Genomic DNA, 18,800 nt, shown 5'->3' with positions numbered 1-18,800 from the left:
TATGCCCTAGGCACTGAAATGCCTGCAGGAACCTAGCCTTTGAAATGCTTTTTTACTTTAAAGCTCCTCTTTAATTTTGTTTCTTTTCTAGTGTCTTTTTTTTTTCCGAGATAAATTAGAGAACTTCATCTTTTGCCACTAGAAATGGTCATTAATTAGATCTTATTTTATATTTTTGTTGAAAGTAAGTGTGTTGCTCTGTCTAATTAGCACTTAGGTTAGTGTTCTGAACCAGACTCTCTTGAATTATTCAATAAGAAATACTTCATGCTGCTAAACTGCAGTATGTCTTTTATAAATGCCATATTTTAAGTTTCTCTCCTATTCTGATTTATTTAAACTCTCTCTGACCTCCATTTTTTGTCATATCAATCCTTTTCTCTGTGGAGGTTATGCTGTTTAAAGTAACTATGATCAGCATACATGCCAAAACGGAATTTTGTTGACAATAATAATGCGTGTTTTTATAGAGTAATGCTTTTTGTGTCACTACAGCCTGACAGGGGGAAGCCACAGAATGCACTATCCAGGACCCCTGGAATTTTTTAATGAAGAACTCCAAGTGTTTTAGGAAATGAAGTAAATGACTGGAAAAAAAGTAGATGGCAATGATTCAAAAAGGCTGTGAAATAGGTAACTCACTTTATTCTAGCCAACAGAAGGAGGACAGGAAGTGAAAGTGTCATCTTCTGTATGCATTTTCTGAGTTTGACCAGGATTTCAGGGCAGACTTTATATGATCACTAGTAAACTCCATTCCAACATTCTGGTGTGGTAGTCTGCAGATACATAAGCCAATATTCTCAGAAAGCTTTGTATAACATTGAAGGACAACTGTGCTTGCACACTGAGTTTCTGTGTTCACCATTTCCTAAAAGATCAGACAGCCACATCATTACTTAGTATATAAAATTTAGCATTTGATATTCACAAATGTATTATACTTTTGAGGAACACTTTACATTAACATATGTAATAGGAATGAAATGTAAAAGTTTGGGGTTTTTTTTGCTTTTTGGCTATTTTATGTAGTGCACTCTTATGGAATCTATTTCCAAATTCAACTTTGAGCATCTATATCAGCACTTAGCTTCAATGCTGCAAATGTTCACGTGTTCTAGAACACATGCACGTACATATTCTTTTGCATCTTTGTGGAAGATGTCTGATTCCATAATTAAGCCTGATCACTAGTTTGTGTTGTCTGGGGTTTTTAGGATTGGAATAAACACTTGCACAGCTGTATGGGGGCTTAACCAGAGGAGCCATAGCTCCCTGCCATGCCCACCAGTTGCAAACAGACTCTAAACTATTGTGTGGTAAGCTATACTGTTCTTAATAATGCTAAGTCTTTTACTGGTAGTTTACTGGTAGACGTCATCTTAACTACTTGGTACATTCAAAGCCAAAATCCATTCAGTGTGAGACACTAGCACATAAAGTACTTTCATGTTTTCCTGTAGAATACTTTTTTCACTAAGTAATTCAGTTAGGTCCAAGCCTTACTTCCTGGAACTTTATCTACAAACTTTCTCTATGCATGTCTATAGTAATAAAATAAGATAGTTCTTATTTAAAACAACCATAGATTTGATTTGGAAAGACTCTGTGTCTTATAGACAACAGCAGCTTGACTAAAAATGTCTTAGTCCATAAAATGTCCTGCAGTGTATAACCAATTGGCCTGTTGGCCGACTTCTCAAAGACTTGCATAGGTGTATATTACTTAGTTATAGCCATGTTTTTTACAGCTTATGATCAGAACTGGTGCCATTACTACTGCTGAGATCTGATCACCACGTGCTTTGAGTTAAAGATAAGAGTTTATATTTATTTCTGTCAATCAAAATGATTAAACTCTTATGATATTAGAAGAAGTTAAAGAGTTGGCAAGTCACTGATATGGTTTTACATTAGCCATTGTTTACATTGTACATGAGCTTAGAGTGTCTCTAATACTGGTATCTATAGCTGAGCTAGTCAGTCCTGACTGGAAAAGTCTTGGCTTGTAATCCTTTGCCCAGAATTTTATGGTTCTTTTCCAATTCTGTCATAAATTTTCACGCGTAGCATTGCTGAAGACTCTACATGAAACTGCAGTATTAATTTCTGTAGTGGAATTTTCATTCTTTCAAGCTTATTTGTCCAAGATTAAAAATCGTATTTTGTTTCTCAATATTCTATCTTTTTGTTTGGTTGGTTTTTTTACAATTTCTGCTCATTCAGCAGATAGAATGAGGTGCCTGGGATGTTGTTACACTTTAAGTTTCCCACATTAAGCTTTCATATGCTTAATTTAAGAAAACTAACTGAAGTTTTTTACCATCACATTTGCATTGCTTTACGTTTGTCACCTTTTAACTTTTTAGATATCCTTAAGCTGTCCAGTTAAATCTCATTAGAATCCTGTCTTTCAAAGCTACTGAATATACTATTTACTCCTTCATCTGAATTATTAAAAGGTCTTTTATTCTTTTCATGTGCAGGTACACACTCACCTTTCTTACTATTTTCAGAAGCTTTTAAAATGAAGGTAGAACTAGAATCTTTTTCTTTTTATATAAATGATCTCACAAAATGCTATCTTTGTGATAACATGCATTTTTCAATTATATGATTTTTGACTAGAGGCATATTCATTCTTTGAAAGCATAGAATAACTGTCTGGAGAGCAAAAATGTAAAGAAAATTGTGGAATATGTTCTCTTCATTGTGGTGTCTGTATCTGCAGGTGAACTTGGACTTAGTAAAGAGCTGTTGATTCTAGGAGAAGAAATATATGTCTAACACACTTAAGCATTTTTTCTCCCTTGAGCAGCAGAATGAATTTTTCCAAACTTCTTTATCCTCTGTGAAGTACAAACTGTCTAAATTTAACACCTGCCACTGTTTGCTCTTCTGATTTCAAGAACCCAGAAATACGTATTTTTAATTACTGAAAGTAATATTGCCTGGATATATTAGTTACACAAAATGTGTTCAAGCAATATTGTGGAGTAAATACACCCTGAATTTTGACCTTTCACAAAACTGTAGTACGCTATGGGGAATACCCTCTGCTTTTCAAATCCTATTTTAATACTTTTTAAATGCTTTGATCAAAGGAATTATCATTTCTACAAGTCACTGGAGAAAACAAAAATACTAATATGTGACTACATATTTGGTAAGACAATTTCAAGGAACTTGTATATTGTTTTCCTTTTCCTTTCCATCTCCTCTGTCTTATTTTCTTGGTTCCTTAGGAACTGAAGGAAAAAAATAGAAGAAAACTATGGAAGGGAAGACAAACCAGAATTTAACTAGACTTCCCTTAATCTAAAATCTCTGGAAGTGGAGAATGGGGAAAAGGATCTTCTGCAGTTTACAGTATTTGGAAGAATAAGCTGGCTTTCTATTGAGTATAGAATAAATAGCTGTGATGCATGGGAAGTGTATATAAGGATAGTTATGGCTTGGAAGTCTTTCTTCAATAAACCTGGTAAGGAGCACTGGCAAACTAACAAGTGAATGCTTTAGCTCTGTAAAAATAACAGGTCTTTCAAAATTCTATTGGAAATATTTTTTTATTTTATAGCTATACAAAGTCAACAGGTCAAAGTTTTCCATTAAAAAGGCTTTTAAGTCTTTTATTCCCCACTTGTTCAAAACAACTTGTTTTACATCTCCTTGTTAAAAAGAAGAGAAAAATAAGTCACAGAGCAATTGGCTGTTATATGACAGATCTATAATCCAATTGACAACTGAAAGTATTGCAGTTCGAGAATCCCTCATAAAGAACATTTCATTTGCTGTATTCTGGTGAGTGTTTCTTAGGGTTTGTTGAAAGTTTCTGTAATAAAGCCGAAAACGCAGTTAATGTTCTGTTAAAAAATGAAACTAGAGTAACTGAGAAAAGTTATCAACAGAATCATTTATTAATCTTTTTTCCTTGATTTAAATGCTTGAGCTTACTTAATCTAACAACAAAAAGGCAATAGTGTTACTAAAGTCACCAGTGCCCTCAGAATCCTAACACAGGCAGAATTGTTTTAATGTTTGCCATATATAAACAAGAATATCAAAGATAATACATAAACTAGCTACCAGTATATAAATAATAGAAACAGTCTTATTTTTTCCTGCCCATCCCCTGTCATATACTTAAATGCAAACACACACTCTGCCCCAAATCAGTTTTTATCAAGTATCACCCAGAAGGTCCCAGTCTCAGACCTTTTCTTTGTATGTATTTATTTAAGCAGCAAGTACAGCATTTTCTCATTCTTGAGTTGTGCGTGAATATTACCCATAAATAGTAAATATTGTAAGTCTGTGTAAAATTTTCTTGCAAATAAGACAGTTGTTCTTTACCACAATAATGGAGAAGTCAAGGTATTGCTCTATGGGGAGAAAGCGGTGAAGGGACAGCTGACTGGTGGTTGTCAGGGTCTTTAAATTTCAAACACTTTTACTGGCAACTTCAAGCATGTCAATGAGACTTGCCTCTTTTTTTAAAAGTGCTGAATATATTCCCTGATAAGCAGCCAGTCAGTCTTTCAGTATCTTCTAAAATGCAAAACAAAAAGGAAATAGTTTCAGTAATGGGATTTCACTTCCTAGATTCTTTGTGAAATGCAGCATGCATGTGTCTTCATGAGCTGCTCTCCTTAAGAACGCCCTTCTCACAGACAACAGCCTTCTGTATTACAATTGTCACAAATGATCTCAGATTGCTTAACTTGAATTTTTTTAATTGAATTTTTGTTTTTTAAATTAAATAAAATGTTTAAGAAATGAGAAAGGGAAGGCAAGAGAATGGCATGGCTGAGTAAAGACATGCTGGCCACACTAAAGTGCAAGAGGGAAATGCACAGGCAGTGAAAGTAAGGACAGGTGTCCTCGGAAGAGTATAAGGATGTTGTTCAGTTGGGTAGTCAGGAAGTTGTCCAGTGACGGATTCAGGAAGGCCAAGGCAAAGCTGGAGCTGAAATTGGCAGGTGATGCAAAGAATAAGAAGGTATTTCAGCCAGAAAAGAGAGGTCAAGAAAAGCATAATCCCTGTGATGAACACAACTGGTAAACTGGTCTCAACGGATGAGAAGGAAAGAAGGCTGAGATACTCAACAACATATTTACCTCAGTCTTCATTGTCAATCTCTCTTCCCACACCTGTCAAGCGGATGAACCTCAAGTCAGGGACTGGAGGCAGCAAAGTTCCTCCCACTGAAAGAGAAACCACCTGAGGAATCTGAACATATATAAGTCTATAGGGCCTGATGAGATGCATCCTAAGGTCCTGAGGAAATTCTGATGTAGTTGCCAGGCCACTCTCCATGATATTTGAAAAATCATGGCAGGTGAAGTACCCAGTGACTGTAAAAAGGGAAATATTGCACTCATTTTTAAAAAAGGGTAGAAACACTGGGACAGGTTGCCAAGAGAGGGTGTGGATGTCCCATCCCTGGCAACGTTTAAGGTCAGATTGGATGGGGCTCTGAGCAACCTGATCTAGTTGAAGATATCCCAGCTCATTGCACAGAAGTTGGACTAGATGACCTTTAAAGTTCTCCTCCAATCCAAATCATTCTATGAACCTATGAAATCATCAAGGTCAACTGCCAGAAAGGGATTAGCAAGAGTTGAGTATTTCTATAGTATTCCAGGATTTAATCTTTTCTTCCCAGACCCACCCCCAAATATATATATTAATAAACATATGTATTTTTATATTTAGAGGATTTGCAACCTCCAGGTTGTGACTTCTGCAAATATCATCAGCTTGTAATGTAGCTTGTTGAAATTTCGACTATATTCTGGTGCTAAGTGCTGCATCAGCCAGACATAGGGCCACCTGCTTTTGAATTGAGCTCTTCTGTCCTGTTCCCTGTACTTCTGTGAACTGCTTGCTCCTACTGAAACTTAAGCTGTGCCAGTTCTGAGTTTACTGGCTAAAAAGGGAGTGGAAGATTTCCTGTCCTTGTCTTTTATCTTCCAGTTTTGCTTGTTATTGTCGATATATCAGCATGGATGTCATGGAACATCCTAGCTGCTAAAAGGCTTGAAGGGTTTGGATTGACTTGAAGGGTAGGCGGCAAGGTGTACTAATGTTCCTTAGCCCTCTCCTCTAGTTAAAATCACCTTCTGCTTGGTTTTTTTTTAGATCTTCCTGGTGGCAGTTGCTACATAGCTCTTTTCCCATTCTACAAATTATTTTAAGGATCTTTTCTTGAAAATGTTTTACATCCACAAGATTTATATCCTGGATAATACCATTTTGTCTATGCCACATCCAGAGATTTTCAGTCCCTACAACTGAAATTGTTTTAAGATCTGCTCAAGTCATTTTAGAATATAAAACAAAGCATCTCATTAGCTTGCATCTCATTTACTGAGATGTAAATGAACAGGAACTTTCTCTAAACAAAATAATTTTATTCTCTTTTTCAATTCATGGTTCTAAAGGACCTATAATTCTGAGCAAAGCTTTCAAAAAAGCAGTTCCTAACAAGAACTCCTAGTGAGTTCTGTGTAATTATTTTTAAATTAGTGACTGCTGTCAGGACAGCTATAACTATCAGAGGTGTTTGTTCAAATACAGTCATTCTGTGTTTTTTTACACGACTAAATGATCAAATTGAAATTTATTTCACTAGAAAGCTTTTTGAGGCTAGCTGACAAACTAAACTCTTTTCTTTTAACAGACAGCTACCTTTGATCTTTGACAGCTATCTTCAGCTTGAAATCTTGTTCCATATTAACATACTACAAGAGATTCTACAGTTCTAAATGTATTTGGAATATGAGAAAAGTCTTTCTATAATATTTATGTTGCAGTTGCAACTCGCAGCTTCCTCAGTGTAAGTTTAAAAACAGTTTTGTGATGAAGGATCATTACTTTGATGCTTAGGTTAGGTACAAGTGTTTCTAAAAAAATAAAAGTACAAATGATACATTCATACAAATACTCTTCTGACACTTGTACTGATCTGACCGTCTCGTTACTAGTGATCACCCGTGTTGTTCCTGTCACCTGAGGTTCGGTGGTAGCATTCAAACCTCTCTGAGCTGGGGGCAGCTTACATGCAGGTCCCATTGGTGGGGTCCACTTGTGAGCAGCAGCAGATCAGTGTTTGTACATAGGTCCTCAATAGTGATGATGCGACCTTCGACCTATGAAGGGAATGGAGTCTACAGAGCCATCCCGTAATGAAACTGTGTGGTGGACATAACAGGACCCCTGAGCATGCATTGTTATCTCCAGCTTGGAAATTATTTCTGGCTCTTTTCTCTTTACTGGTTATTTAAAATTTGTGATTTATAGTTGGCAGGTTTGGGAAGGCTGACCTCCATTAACTAAGTGTGTCCTCCAGCAGTCTGTCTTGTGGCTGTTTTTTGACTTTAATTGGCTTTTCGTCCTGTTCCTTATAATAGACTTTTGCATGTAATGATGATGATTGGGTCTCTGTCCCCCACTCCCAGTCAGCCCTCGAACAATTCATTACTAGTTGGATTGAAGTCATGAAGCTTCTGCTTCTTCATAGGTCAGAAACCTTGATCTGTAATGTACCTGGTTAGCACCTACAGCTGGGACAAGAAGGATTTGGAATTTTTCCTCTACCAGCCCATGAAAAGTGCTTTCAAGATATGTTTACCAGCTCAAAGCTGCAATGTATGGGCAGGACCATATGAAAAGGCAGGTACTGCCAGTGCTGTACTGTACACATTTTGATTTAGAAAACCAGACATTTCAATTCAACACCTTTCACTTACAATTAAATTCACATACCAGAGTAAATGTCCCTGCAGAATGTGCACTGAAAACTTGAGCTGTATTGGAAAGTTCAGACTGTGTGATCATCCACATCACTGCAGCTTTACTTTTTTTTTTACTTTCTATGGAATTTCAGTTTCCATATAGCTTTAGCCTTCACTTCATATTAGAAACCCTTGTAGGAGTTCGTCAGTCTACTTTTGATTAGCCAGATAGGTGAAATAACAGGATGCCAACTAAGTAGGGCCAAAGCATTGGAGTTATTGCATCACTTCTGTAATTAGGACAGAACATCTTTTTCAACACGTTGCATTATTGTCAGAAGTAAGATTAAGCAGCTTCCCTAGATACAGTTCTGTTTTTCCAAGAGACACCTTGTTTGATTTCTTCTGGCAATTAAAAAGGTAAAACAGAACAGGTTTGGATTTTTAAAAAAACTTAAAATGCAATGAAACACTATTTTTAAAAGCCTGCTTAACTTCTCTGAAGCTCCAGTTACTTTTTTTAAAAATGCTCTTATTTTTTGCATAGAATCATAGACTGATTTGAGTTGGAAGGGACCTTTAATCATCATCCCTGCCACCCCCATGGGCAGGAACATCTTTCACTAGGTAAGGTTGCTCAAAGCCATTTCCAGTCTGACTTTGAACACTTCCAGTGATAGGACATCCCATTCCACTGTCATTTTCATTTGCATTTAAATCCTGTACAGTTTACTCTGTTTAAAAATGAAAAATTGTGGTTTTCACTGAGTTTCATCTGGGGTAGGTCATTAAATTTGTGGTGGAAATGGTTATTCAGTTATGACCCCATGGAAAATTGAAATAAATCCATGCTGATAATTGAAAATAATAACTGAATGTAGCACAAATGCATGTAGAATTCAAGTTCAGGTTTTAAAGAGAAATTGCTGCAACTACCAGTTGTTTGCTAAAATCAGCTTTATAACAAAGCTTCTTTTTTTTGATTGTTGTGTGTAGTCATTTTTTCTGAATGTAAAACACTTGCAAGTGACCAGCAGCCAGCACTAACTAGAACCAAGCCTAGTATAAGCGTATGCTAAACAAGGACCCAATACGCTGTAAGCTCTTTTGTAACCATACTGTATTAGCTTCTAAAATCTTTATAGTCAAATATTACTGCAATGTAGGAATAAACAGAATCTAGTAGTTTTAAGGGTAATTTTGTGACTTGAACAAGCATAAGAACAGCTTTACAGATTCAGATCAAAGGCCCATCGAGCTGAATGTTGTAAGCAGACACCTAAGGAAGAGTAAAAACTGCGTATGGATATATGCATGTATGGTAATTATCCCCTGATGCTCTCCCAGCCTCCAGCTATTTACAGCTCTAGGGATTTCCTGAGTGCTTGTGATTACCTGTTTCATATCCCGTGGTTGATCTTTATTCCACGATTTCGACATCCTTTCCTTTCATGTATACATTTCTTACATTCACAACATCCTTTGGAAAGGTTTTGGCTTGTGTTTGGTTTTTGCTTTGATTTTGCTTTTGTGGGTTTTTTTGGTTGTTTAGTTGTTTTGGTTTGTTTGTTATGTTTGGTTTTTTTAAAGTCTTGCCATCCATTACCTGAATAGCCACCAACTTTTGTTTATTTTGAACCTGTTTCCCACCAGGAACCAGAGACTGATTCAGTGGTTGCACACGCTTATTAGTAATTCAGCTCTTTCATCCATGCCTTCACACAAAACTCTTAAGTGAATACCATCTGGTATTTTTTCTGTTGATTCTGTCTAGCTGTGTTCTAGCCTTGGTCTATAGTGGTTTCGGAAGGTAACTGATATAATAGCAGATTTCCACCCCTTTTTTGTGGACATGGGTCTCGAGGGCTTGATAATATAGCAGTTTCTTCTTTTATTTTTTTATTGTTTGGATTGTGCTTTGGAGGAACCATTTAATTACTTTGAACACAGTGATGGAATAATGTTATAAAAATAGTAGAAGACTACAGAAATATCATTGTTTCTGGTACTTAAAAATCACTGAAGAGTTGCATGCAGTAAAATAAATGCAAGGAATGTGAAACATGAGAGTACCATGAAAAGTTCAAGCAAGTCAAATTCTGCTTGCAAATTAAAATGAAGCTGCAAATTAAAGATGCACTAATTATTTATAAGTTACGTATCTTTTAATTAATTTTACCAACAGTACAAATACCCATCTCATGGTTGCCTTCTAAGGGGCACGTCAATAAATATACTAAACTATCATACTTGATTTCTTTTCACCAGTGCTGAGTGAAAATCTGCTTTGTTAAAAGATGATATTCCCTTTTCACTAATCTTCCATTCTCTGTATGAAAGCATATATTCTTAATTTTTCTTTCTACCAAATCCAGAAATAGGAATTTTAGGAGATGCTCCTAATTATTATGCTGTACATCCTTCCTTATTCTGCATTTCACTTAGAAAGTCCGATTGTTTCAAAGTAGTTCTGGTAATGTTTGTCCAGAGCTAGATTAGTTTACACTTTTTAGAAACAGATTTAGCATCTTCAAACAGAAAAGGGGCTTCCCTACCATGGCACTCCAGTCACAACCAGTACTGCTTTTCCCCCTGTCCTATTCTCCCTGCAACCACTCTTTCTTCCTTTTGTCAAATATAAACTTTGCAGTTTGTGTCAGCTGAAATCAAAATAAAATTACCATTGATCTCATCCATAAGATCTGTTTATGTTCTGACAAAATGTTTAGCATGATATTGCATGAATGTGCAAAGAATTTCAATTCAAATATGCTAGCAGTATTTAATAACTTGTACATACCATGTAGCACTTAGGTAGTGCCTGTATTGGATTTGTAGTTTGATGAAGATTTTAATTTCTCAAAAGCCTTTTCAATAAGTGAAAAATAAGCTAACTAAGCTAACTTTTTGCTAGTAAGCTTTGGAACACCCTATTAATGTAAAATATGTTGATCTTTTGTGTTACAAAGACAAGTTTGGATGCTCACAATCTGGGAAGACTGCCCTTCTATTGGAAAGATCACCAACCTCTTGGTTTTTCCTTTTCAAAATAATACACTTTCTTTTGTGGTTAGGTGGAAAAAAATCGTAATCAGTTAAACAGAGAACTGTAATGATTACAAATGAAAGAAAGTACGTTAATATTGCCTTAGATTAAAAGAAGAATTAAATGAGGTGGAGCTAGACACCAGCTTCAGTATAGCTGAACATGCTACCGTAAAGACCAAACAGACCTTACAGATGAGTAAAAGCCCCTAGAATTGGTTTAGAAAGGCAGATAATCTTTGGGTTTTGAGAGGGATGAAGATACGTTGGTTTTCTTAGTTTCTGAAACCAATTATTTAAAATCCAAAAATACTGGTAAATTGTGAGTGTGATTATAAGATGAAAATCTACTTGAGTACTAAAAGTAAGAAGTAAGCAAATTGAAATGACTTTTGGACACCTTGTGTTTTGTTTGGTTTTTTTTGATAGGTGAAATGAGGAATGATTTATATATTACTGTAGAAAGAGGAGAATTTGAGAAAGGAGGGAAAAGTGTGGCCAGAAATGTGGAAGTGACAATGCATGTGGTGGACAGCAGTGGACAAATATTAAAGGTATCATTGTTGTATGTTCTTCCTTACTGTAGTTAATTTTTATACACTTTTTCAGATGTAATTTTTGTGGCGATGATTGAAAAGTAAAAAAATGCTTTGGAAAGGACGTGTTTATCTTCTGCTGTCTTTAGGTATGCAGAGTGTTTCCACTTTGCCTAAAACCTTTATAAACCTTTATAAATGTTTATTTCTGTGATCAATTATGTTGTTGAGATAAATGCCTGTAATTGCCAACCAAATAACTAATGATTCCATTAAGATGCTGGAAAATTTTGAAGCAAGATGAAGTTTTGGAGAATTATTTCATAATAATTCTTCTTAGTAGGAATGCAATTCCTTATGTTACACAGAACAATGTATTTTGATAATTTTAAATTTTGTGTCTGATTTTAATAAATTGGGGATCCTTGATGCATAAATCACCACCTTTCCTACACAGAATTAATAGGTATCCACAGGTCAGGAATTAGACAAATTGGTTTGTCTACCTTGCTATGGAGAAACCATCATGGGTGTTGCAAAGGCAACGAACACTTTGCTTCTTTCTGATCACAGAATCCAGATTTATTTTTTAATGGTGGGAGATGTCACTGATAATGGCAGGGTTACAGGCTTATTTCGGGGGACTGAAGATCTTGAGCCTGGGCTGTTCTGGTCTCAATTCCAATCTTATTTTTTGCTTGGACATAACACTGGCTAGACCTTGAGGTGTCATGGGACTTCACAACATATTATTGCTTAAGCCTTCCTGATCACCCAGGTATCCCCTGTTGAACAGTTCGATTCTGATTGATGCGTATGATTCTTGCTATTTCTAAAAATTTTCTAATTGGCAAATATTAAGCAAGTGCTACTATTTTTGAGGGTTTTACGATATTGAACATTGTACCACATTTGGCATTTATGATACGAATGTAAATATTAATAGTCTTCCTTGAAAGACCAGTCCTTGATGACATTTTACCAATGCACTAATCTATCTTTAATCATATTTTTTCTTCATTAGGATTTTATCTCATTTGGCTCTGGAGAGCCACCAGCCAGCGAGTACCATTCTTTTGTGCTTTATCATAACAATGGTCCCAGATGGGCTGAGCTGCTGAAACTTCCTATTCCTGTGGATAAATTCAGAGGAGCTCACATCCGCTGTGAATTCCGGCACTGTTCCAGTAAGTGCTGTTCATGACTTCTGCTAGTCCTCTCTGTTACAGCTGCAGTAAGCACACGAGTTTCTATAACACCTCAGGAAAAAGACAGCTGCATGAACTTACTCTGTAGTGCTTTTTTTTACTTATAAAATTCCAAATTTTTTTAAACATTCTGAAAAATTTTAGCGATGATTTTGAGGTAACAGTTGATGACTGGATGCAGATTCTGAATTCCAAGGTATGAGAGACAGCTTTCATAGGGGTGGATAAACTTCTATATGTTGCTAAGATTTCATATTTTGTGGCTTGCATTATTTGTTGTTAATAAATACTAAATCATTCCAGAATACTCCTTTCTGATTTAAAGTGAGATAAAAAAAAAACATTACAGAAGACAAAGTGCAAATCAGAACAGAAATTCAAGATAATCTTCATCCGATTAGCTGCAAATAGCTTCCAGAATACTTTCTTATGTTATATTAAATAAATTTACTTGGTCTAAAATTTATACTATTAACTTTAAGTGCTGCTATTCATATATGCATTTCAGCAAAAGAAAAGGGTGAGAAGAAGTTGTTTGGCTTTTCTTTCGTGCCCCTGATGCAGGAAAATGGGAGAACTCTGCCAGATGGCACCCATGAACTCATTGTACACAAGGTAATTTGAATTAGCAGTCATTAGCTGTAATGATTCCTCTGGAACATAATTTAAATGTCCAGAGATGTGAAGCTGAGAAAGTCTGTATTGATGAGTCATAATCTTGTCATCATTAAAATATCCATTGCTGATTCTTTAATATTAACCTTCTATACAAACTGCAATTGAATCTAGTTGTGTGTTTCAGTGCACTGCTTTTCCTAAGTCTTACTATTACATCACATTGTGTTTATAGTGGATTTCACAAAGGTAAGTTCCATTAAAACACACAAAGTGAACCCTGTTACTGAATTCCTCAAGCTGGAAAATCAGACAAGCTGATTTATCTACTCAATGTTATAATTTTTAGAGCTATTTCAGCTTTGTGAAATTTTTGTTTCTACATTTAAGAGTTGTCTCTTCATTCAGAGGATTTGATATGCTCACAGATAAATTTTAGATTTTAACGCAAAAATTTGTAGCTATTCATTTGACAAAAACAGTGCAAATTTGTTAGGTTTCAATGTCAATATATGACGCTGTGACCTAAAACCAAAGTTTGCAACAGGCATAGTGAAAATTCTTCAGTTTCTGGCAGAGAAATAATAATGATTCAGGTTTTTTGTGCCATTCAGTTGTTTTAACTGGTTTTTTTTCACAGTGTGAAGAAAACACAAACCTTCAGGACTCTGGTCGCTACCTCAAGCTCCCCTTTTCAAAGGGAATATCCCTAGGAAACAACAGCCAAGCAGTAAAAACCACTAAAGAGTCCTTCTGGATTACATCCTTTCTCTGTTCCACTAAACTCACACAAAATGGTAGGATATGTTGATTATTTAAAACATGATGAGTTCAAATGAGTGTGATACTAGCCTTTTCCATGTCAAGCAATCATGGATGTACTCAAAAAAGCTTGCTTCTATCTATTTTATAAACTGCTTTTTTTCATAATTTTTTTATATCCAGATGGAAACAAGTGCAGCATGATAAACCATTATTTTTAAGTAGTTCAAGAATGCTTTTTAGATTAACATAATATTGGAATCAAATTCAGCACTTTTGGAATCAACTGTCAAAACCCAGCTGCTTTAGAAAACTTCTTAATGTGTTTGTTGTAAAGTTTTTATGAAATACTTTTTGTCAGCTTTAGGCTGTAGCAGTTTGTTTCTAATTAGACATATATTGCTTTTTTTGGTGCATTTTTTCTCTTACTTTAAACCAAAACACATTTACTACTACTTAAAGCAATCTTATACACTGGATATAAGGAGAAGCAGATAGAAATACATATGTTTACACTCTTTACCAGTGCTCTGTATAAAATTCTTAAGGTTCTTGTTTACTTGCCATATTAATTAGTTTGTAACAAAAACAAAAAACTGTTTGTGAAACAGTTTTCCCCAAATTTCTAAATATTGTGTACTTGCTTAGTAATATGTTTCTGACCATTCTTTGATATACCCACAATTTTATATTATTTTTTTTCTAGGATGTTTATCACAGTTTTAAGATCTTGCTTAGCTCTCTTTTGTGTGGGAATATCTGTGACTTTACCCTTCTTCTGTGTATGATGATAAAATTGCTAATTGTGTGCAAATTTATTATCGGTATTTAACAAAACTAGAGAAGCTTTTTAAATTGAAATAATCATCTTAATTTTTACTGTTTAGTAGCAAGTGTCCAAAATAGAACTGTGTGCAACATTTTGTTTCCTGGTGCACATCCATTTTGTATTGTTATAGCAATTACCTTCAAAATAATCAAAGTTACCCAATAAAAGATTTTCCCAAAGGTTGCTAATAGGGAATCAGAGACTAAATTTTCTTCAGTTAAAGGCCTTGATTTAGGAAATCACATGAATCTACTGATACTTACACATGCTTGAAAGTGCTGCCCAGAACTTGTCTCTCTGATAAATAGTTGCCCTATTGTCTGGGGTTATAATACTATTTCTTGTTCACAGTGCAAAAGTTATTTTGTACTTAATATAAATATAAGTGTGACATAGGGCATAAAATTTCCTCCTTTTTCTTTTTTTAACCACATTCTGAATAAGAGAGTGTAGAATATCTGAATAATATTGATCCCCTTTTCAGCTCTGAAAGAGTTAACAATTATTTCAGCAGTACTTCAGAGGGTGGAAATATTTTCAATAGACAGGCTCATATTTTCTCCAAGGATCTTCTTTGGGAAGTTCATCTTGGTGAGTTTCCAAATCCCCATTCTTTTAAACAAAAATTTGCCAAAGTCTATTGCATGCTCAGAAAATTAACATAGAGCAAAGCATGTGGATATTTGGTCATGTGAGCATTACTTCAGTTATCCCTGAGAGAATGTAGCATATGTATTTAAAAATACAGGATTAAAAGATCTATGTGTTTAATTTTTTAAATAAACATTTGTATTGGTATTTTTGAAAATTGCTGATTATTTTTTACTCTCTTTTTAAGTTTGGAGATTTTTCTGATCTTCTCAGAGATTCACCTGTGTTTACAAACAACAATGTCCAGCCTGAAAATGAATTGAAAATTATGCTGTTGTCTGGCAATGGGGTGGGGGAGGAGCCCAAACCCAGACTAGTAAAGGGTGTGACTGAATTAGGCCACAGCTTTACTGGCTTGCTGGGAAATTTTACTCAGCTATCATTCTCTCATTGATTGTTCCCACATGCCATCAGCTCTCATGCATATTAGGATTATGGGGAGTGGGAAAAGGAGGCTGACTCTTAGTTTTTGGGATCCATAACTTCGTTACCCTTGGTACTTTGGAGGAGTAATTAGGATTATTTTCAAACAATTTCTAGAGACCTTCTAATGAGGGGAGTCTGTGCATTCGTCAGCATATTGCTAAGAAGGCATCCTTATCTAATCTGTCAGCCAGTTAGGCTTTCCTTTGCTTTTCCCTTTGGTCATGAAGAGTTAATGAGTTAATGTTAGCAAAAAAGTATACCAGCTTTTATATGTTATATTCTTAGCTGGGCTGTTATATTTCATTATCCTAAAAAACCCCAAAACAGCAAGAGAGAATATCATATTTTTCTACTGAGTAGTTGTCAAAACAACTTAGTTGTTTTTTCTTACTTAGTTTTATTTAGTTTTTGACATATAGGAGGGATCTCTCCCTGCAAGAGACTCAGGATTCTTCCAGCAAGTCAGAATATTTTAGCAAGTTGGCATCCACTTGTTTCTCAGCACTGATCGGCACATCCCTGGTCAGCAGCTGTTCAGCTGCAGAGCAACATGCCATACAGCATGGCAGTTGCAAGGCAGAGGTGTAATCCATCTAGTTGCATTTTAAAAAAGCCAAACCAGTAATCAATAAAACAAAAGTAATATTGGGAAGCTTTCCAGAGTGACCCTAGTTTGGAGGGAGTGTTGGCAACGACAAAAGCAGCCTTTTGGAAAGAGGCGTGCTGACTGCCAGTTCTGGAATTTGGATTTTTCCTCTTGGAATGCAGTAGTGTTACAACAAGCCAATTTCTGATGTCTCAAGATTTATGAGAGAGATGGAAAAACATTCCCAACCACTTTTTAAACACATGATTCTAAACCTTTTATTAAACCTAGTGCTTTGGATTTAAATTGCATACTTTGAGAAGGGGTGTGTTTTGTTTGGTAGGAATGGTAAGTCATGTGTAGCTTATTTTAAATATACAGACCTTGATTATTATTAAGAAACTGCATTGAAAATATTTTTCTTCTTCAGCAAATTAATCAGTAGCAATGACTTTTTCCATTTTCCAAAACTATGTCTTCTTAGTGGGCCTATTTCTGGGGACAATTTTATATTCTCATTTCTCTTAATAGATAACACGTTGCTATCTGTTCCCCTTGTGATTCACATGTCAGATTTTCTGTTAGTGTCATTTATTCTTGGGCTATTCACTAATGTTATCTCAGCAATGTCTTTTCTCCTTAGCACTTCTCTTGAAATAAGTGCTTTGAAGTTGAGTGTCTTTTGCTTTCTCTTTATTTTTAATCCCCCAACAAATCCCTAATAATGAGTGTCAGCTATCTTCCACCAAGTTCCTCCAGCAAACCTGTAAAGATATGTTTTTTCCTGCTATGAACTGACAGTTTCAGCTTGTCTTGCTGCTCAGCTTGAGCTGAGGCTTAAACAGAATAAAGTGGAGAAGTACATTTAATTATCCAAAAGACAAATGCAGTTCATTGGATTTGTAATTCTTGTTTCTTAAAAATTCCAGAAAGAATAATAAGACCTATCATTTGTCCTTGATCTTTGAGATGTGCCTCTGATGCATGTGTGGGACCCTTCATCACTCTTAGCACAACTCAAGTATCTCTTTTTTTCCATGCTAGCACAGCATTGAAGCAAAGTAAAAAGTAACATATAAATATATCAAAACAATTTGTGCCTATCAAAAGCAATTAAGGTAGCAAAATATTTGTGGAATCTTATGTAGGTTGTTTGCCATTGACACCCCTGGCAAGATTTGAATATAGGGGGAGATTTATTTAATGCTAATAAAGTCAAAAATATTACTTCATTTCTTGTGGGAGAGAGGAACTTCCCTGGAGCAAACCGTGAAAGAGGTGACACAAAGATAGGTTTTGCTCAAATATTACTTGAGTGTGAAAACAGTCTGTGGTAGAAAGCACCCAAAGAAATGCTGAACCAAGAGGAAAACTTGCTATTAACATTTTAGTTTGATAAGTACTGAGAACACTTCAGAAGCACTGAATGCTTCTAAGACAGTGCTGGGCAGTTATTAACTAGATTATAGTTCAGCTTAAACTGATGGAAGGGTTGGATGGTGATTAAGGTTTTCTGCTTCAAACAACCAGGCATTAGGAATTTCTGAAAAGCTGGTTAGTGAAACGTGGAAGTAGTAAACTTGAATATAAAGGGGCTTTGGGATTTATTTAATTCAATGGCTCAAAAATATGTGTAACTTTTGGGGAAGAAATTGCTGAAAAGCCAAGCCAAGTCTGCAAAACTATTTTAGGATATTGAATGGTATGGAATATGAAATTCAGAATCTTAGAGTAAGGTGTTTTTTTTAGTACATCTCTGAAGCTGAAAGCAGTAACGTGTTCAAACACTATTAAATGTAGAACTTGCATTTAAGACAGGTGGAAGGGCAGATATGTTAACTGGGCCATCACCCCTTGATGAATTTTATGCAAGTATTTACAAGAAATCATGGATGAAAAAATCAACTGGAATGTGCTGTGCGATGAGTTTATCAAAGACATATCATGCCAGAATAAACTTCTTAATCTTTCTTTTCAAAGTTTTTTTAGTTATTATGCAGAGGAAATGTAGCAGTTTGATAACACACCACATGGGAAATTAGAAAAGATACAGATTAAATTAAGAATTTTAAAACTGGCAAATAAAAGTTAGAAGGGAATGGGCAGGTTGCGCTGTAGTAGAATGAATTTTCTTCCTGAGCAGAAGGAAAATACTACTAGATCTGAAGAAATCTCTGGGATTGATCTCTGATTTAAAGGAGCAGAAGGGGTTGGGGATGAGAGTTACTTCACTAAAATCTGAGACAATTTGCTGCTAATACATCATGGAAAGGTCTCATCAGTTGAGAGAGACAAAATCAAAATATGATGCAGCAAAGCAAGGTAACTTTGATTTAAATAAATAATAAGAAAAAGTAGAAATTAGAGTGAATCTAATGGTAGAAAAGTCAGGATCATACACTGAT

At 35.4% G+C, this 18,800-nt stretch overlaps 1 protein-coding gene across 7 annotated transcripts in view; it reads left to right on the top strand.

Annotated features, from left to right (window-relative positions):
* Nucleotides 1-18,800, top strand: part of DOCK4 (dedicator of cytokinesis 4) — a 247,191-nt gene that overhangs the window by 149,243 nt on the left and 79,148 nt on the right. For 6 of the 7 annotated variants that reach the window (XM_064655979.1, XM_064655978.1, XM_064655976.1 and 3 more), the window contains exons 14-17: nt 11,212-11,336; nt 12,343-12,505; nt 13,035-13,141; nt 13,782-13,938. In XM_064655979.1, coding sequence (XP_064512049.1) covers nt 11,212-11,336; nt 12,343-12,505; nt 13,035-13,141; nt 13,782-13,938 — 552 coding nt within the window. Of the gene's footprint in view, nt 1-3,435; nt 3,482-11,211; nt 11,337-12,342; nt 12,506-13,034; nt 13,142-13,781; nt 13,939-18,800 lie in introns of those variants that run through there. The other variant, XM_064655983.1, reaches the window with a different exon arrangement.

This window comes from Pseudopipra pipra, chromosome 5, assembly GCF_036250125.1.
Source record: "Pseudopipra pipra isolate bDixPip1 chromosome 5, bDixPip1.hap1, whole genome shotgun sequence".
NCBI lineage: Eukaryota > Metazoa > Chordata > Aves > Passeriformes > Pipridae > Pseudopipra > Pseudopipra pipra.
The sequence above is the reverse complement of the archived record's forward strand: the minus strand, read 5'-3'. Positions and strand labels throughout refer to the sequence as shown.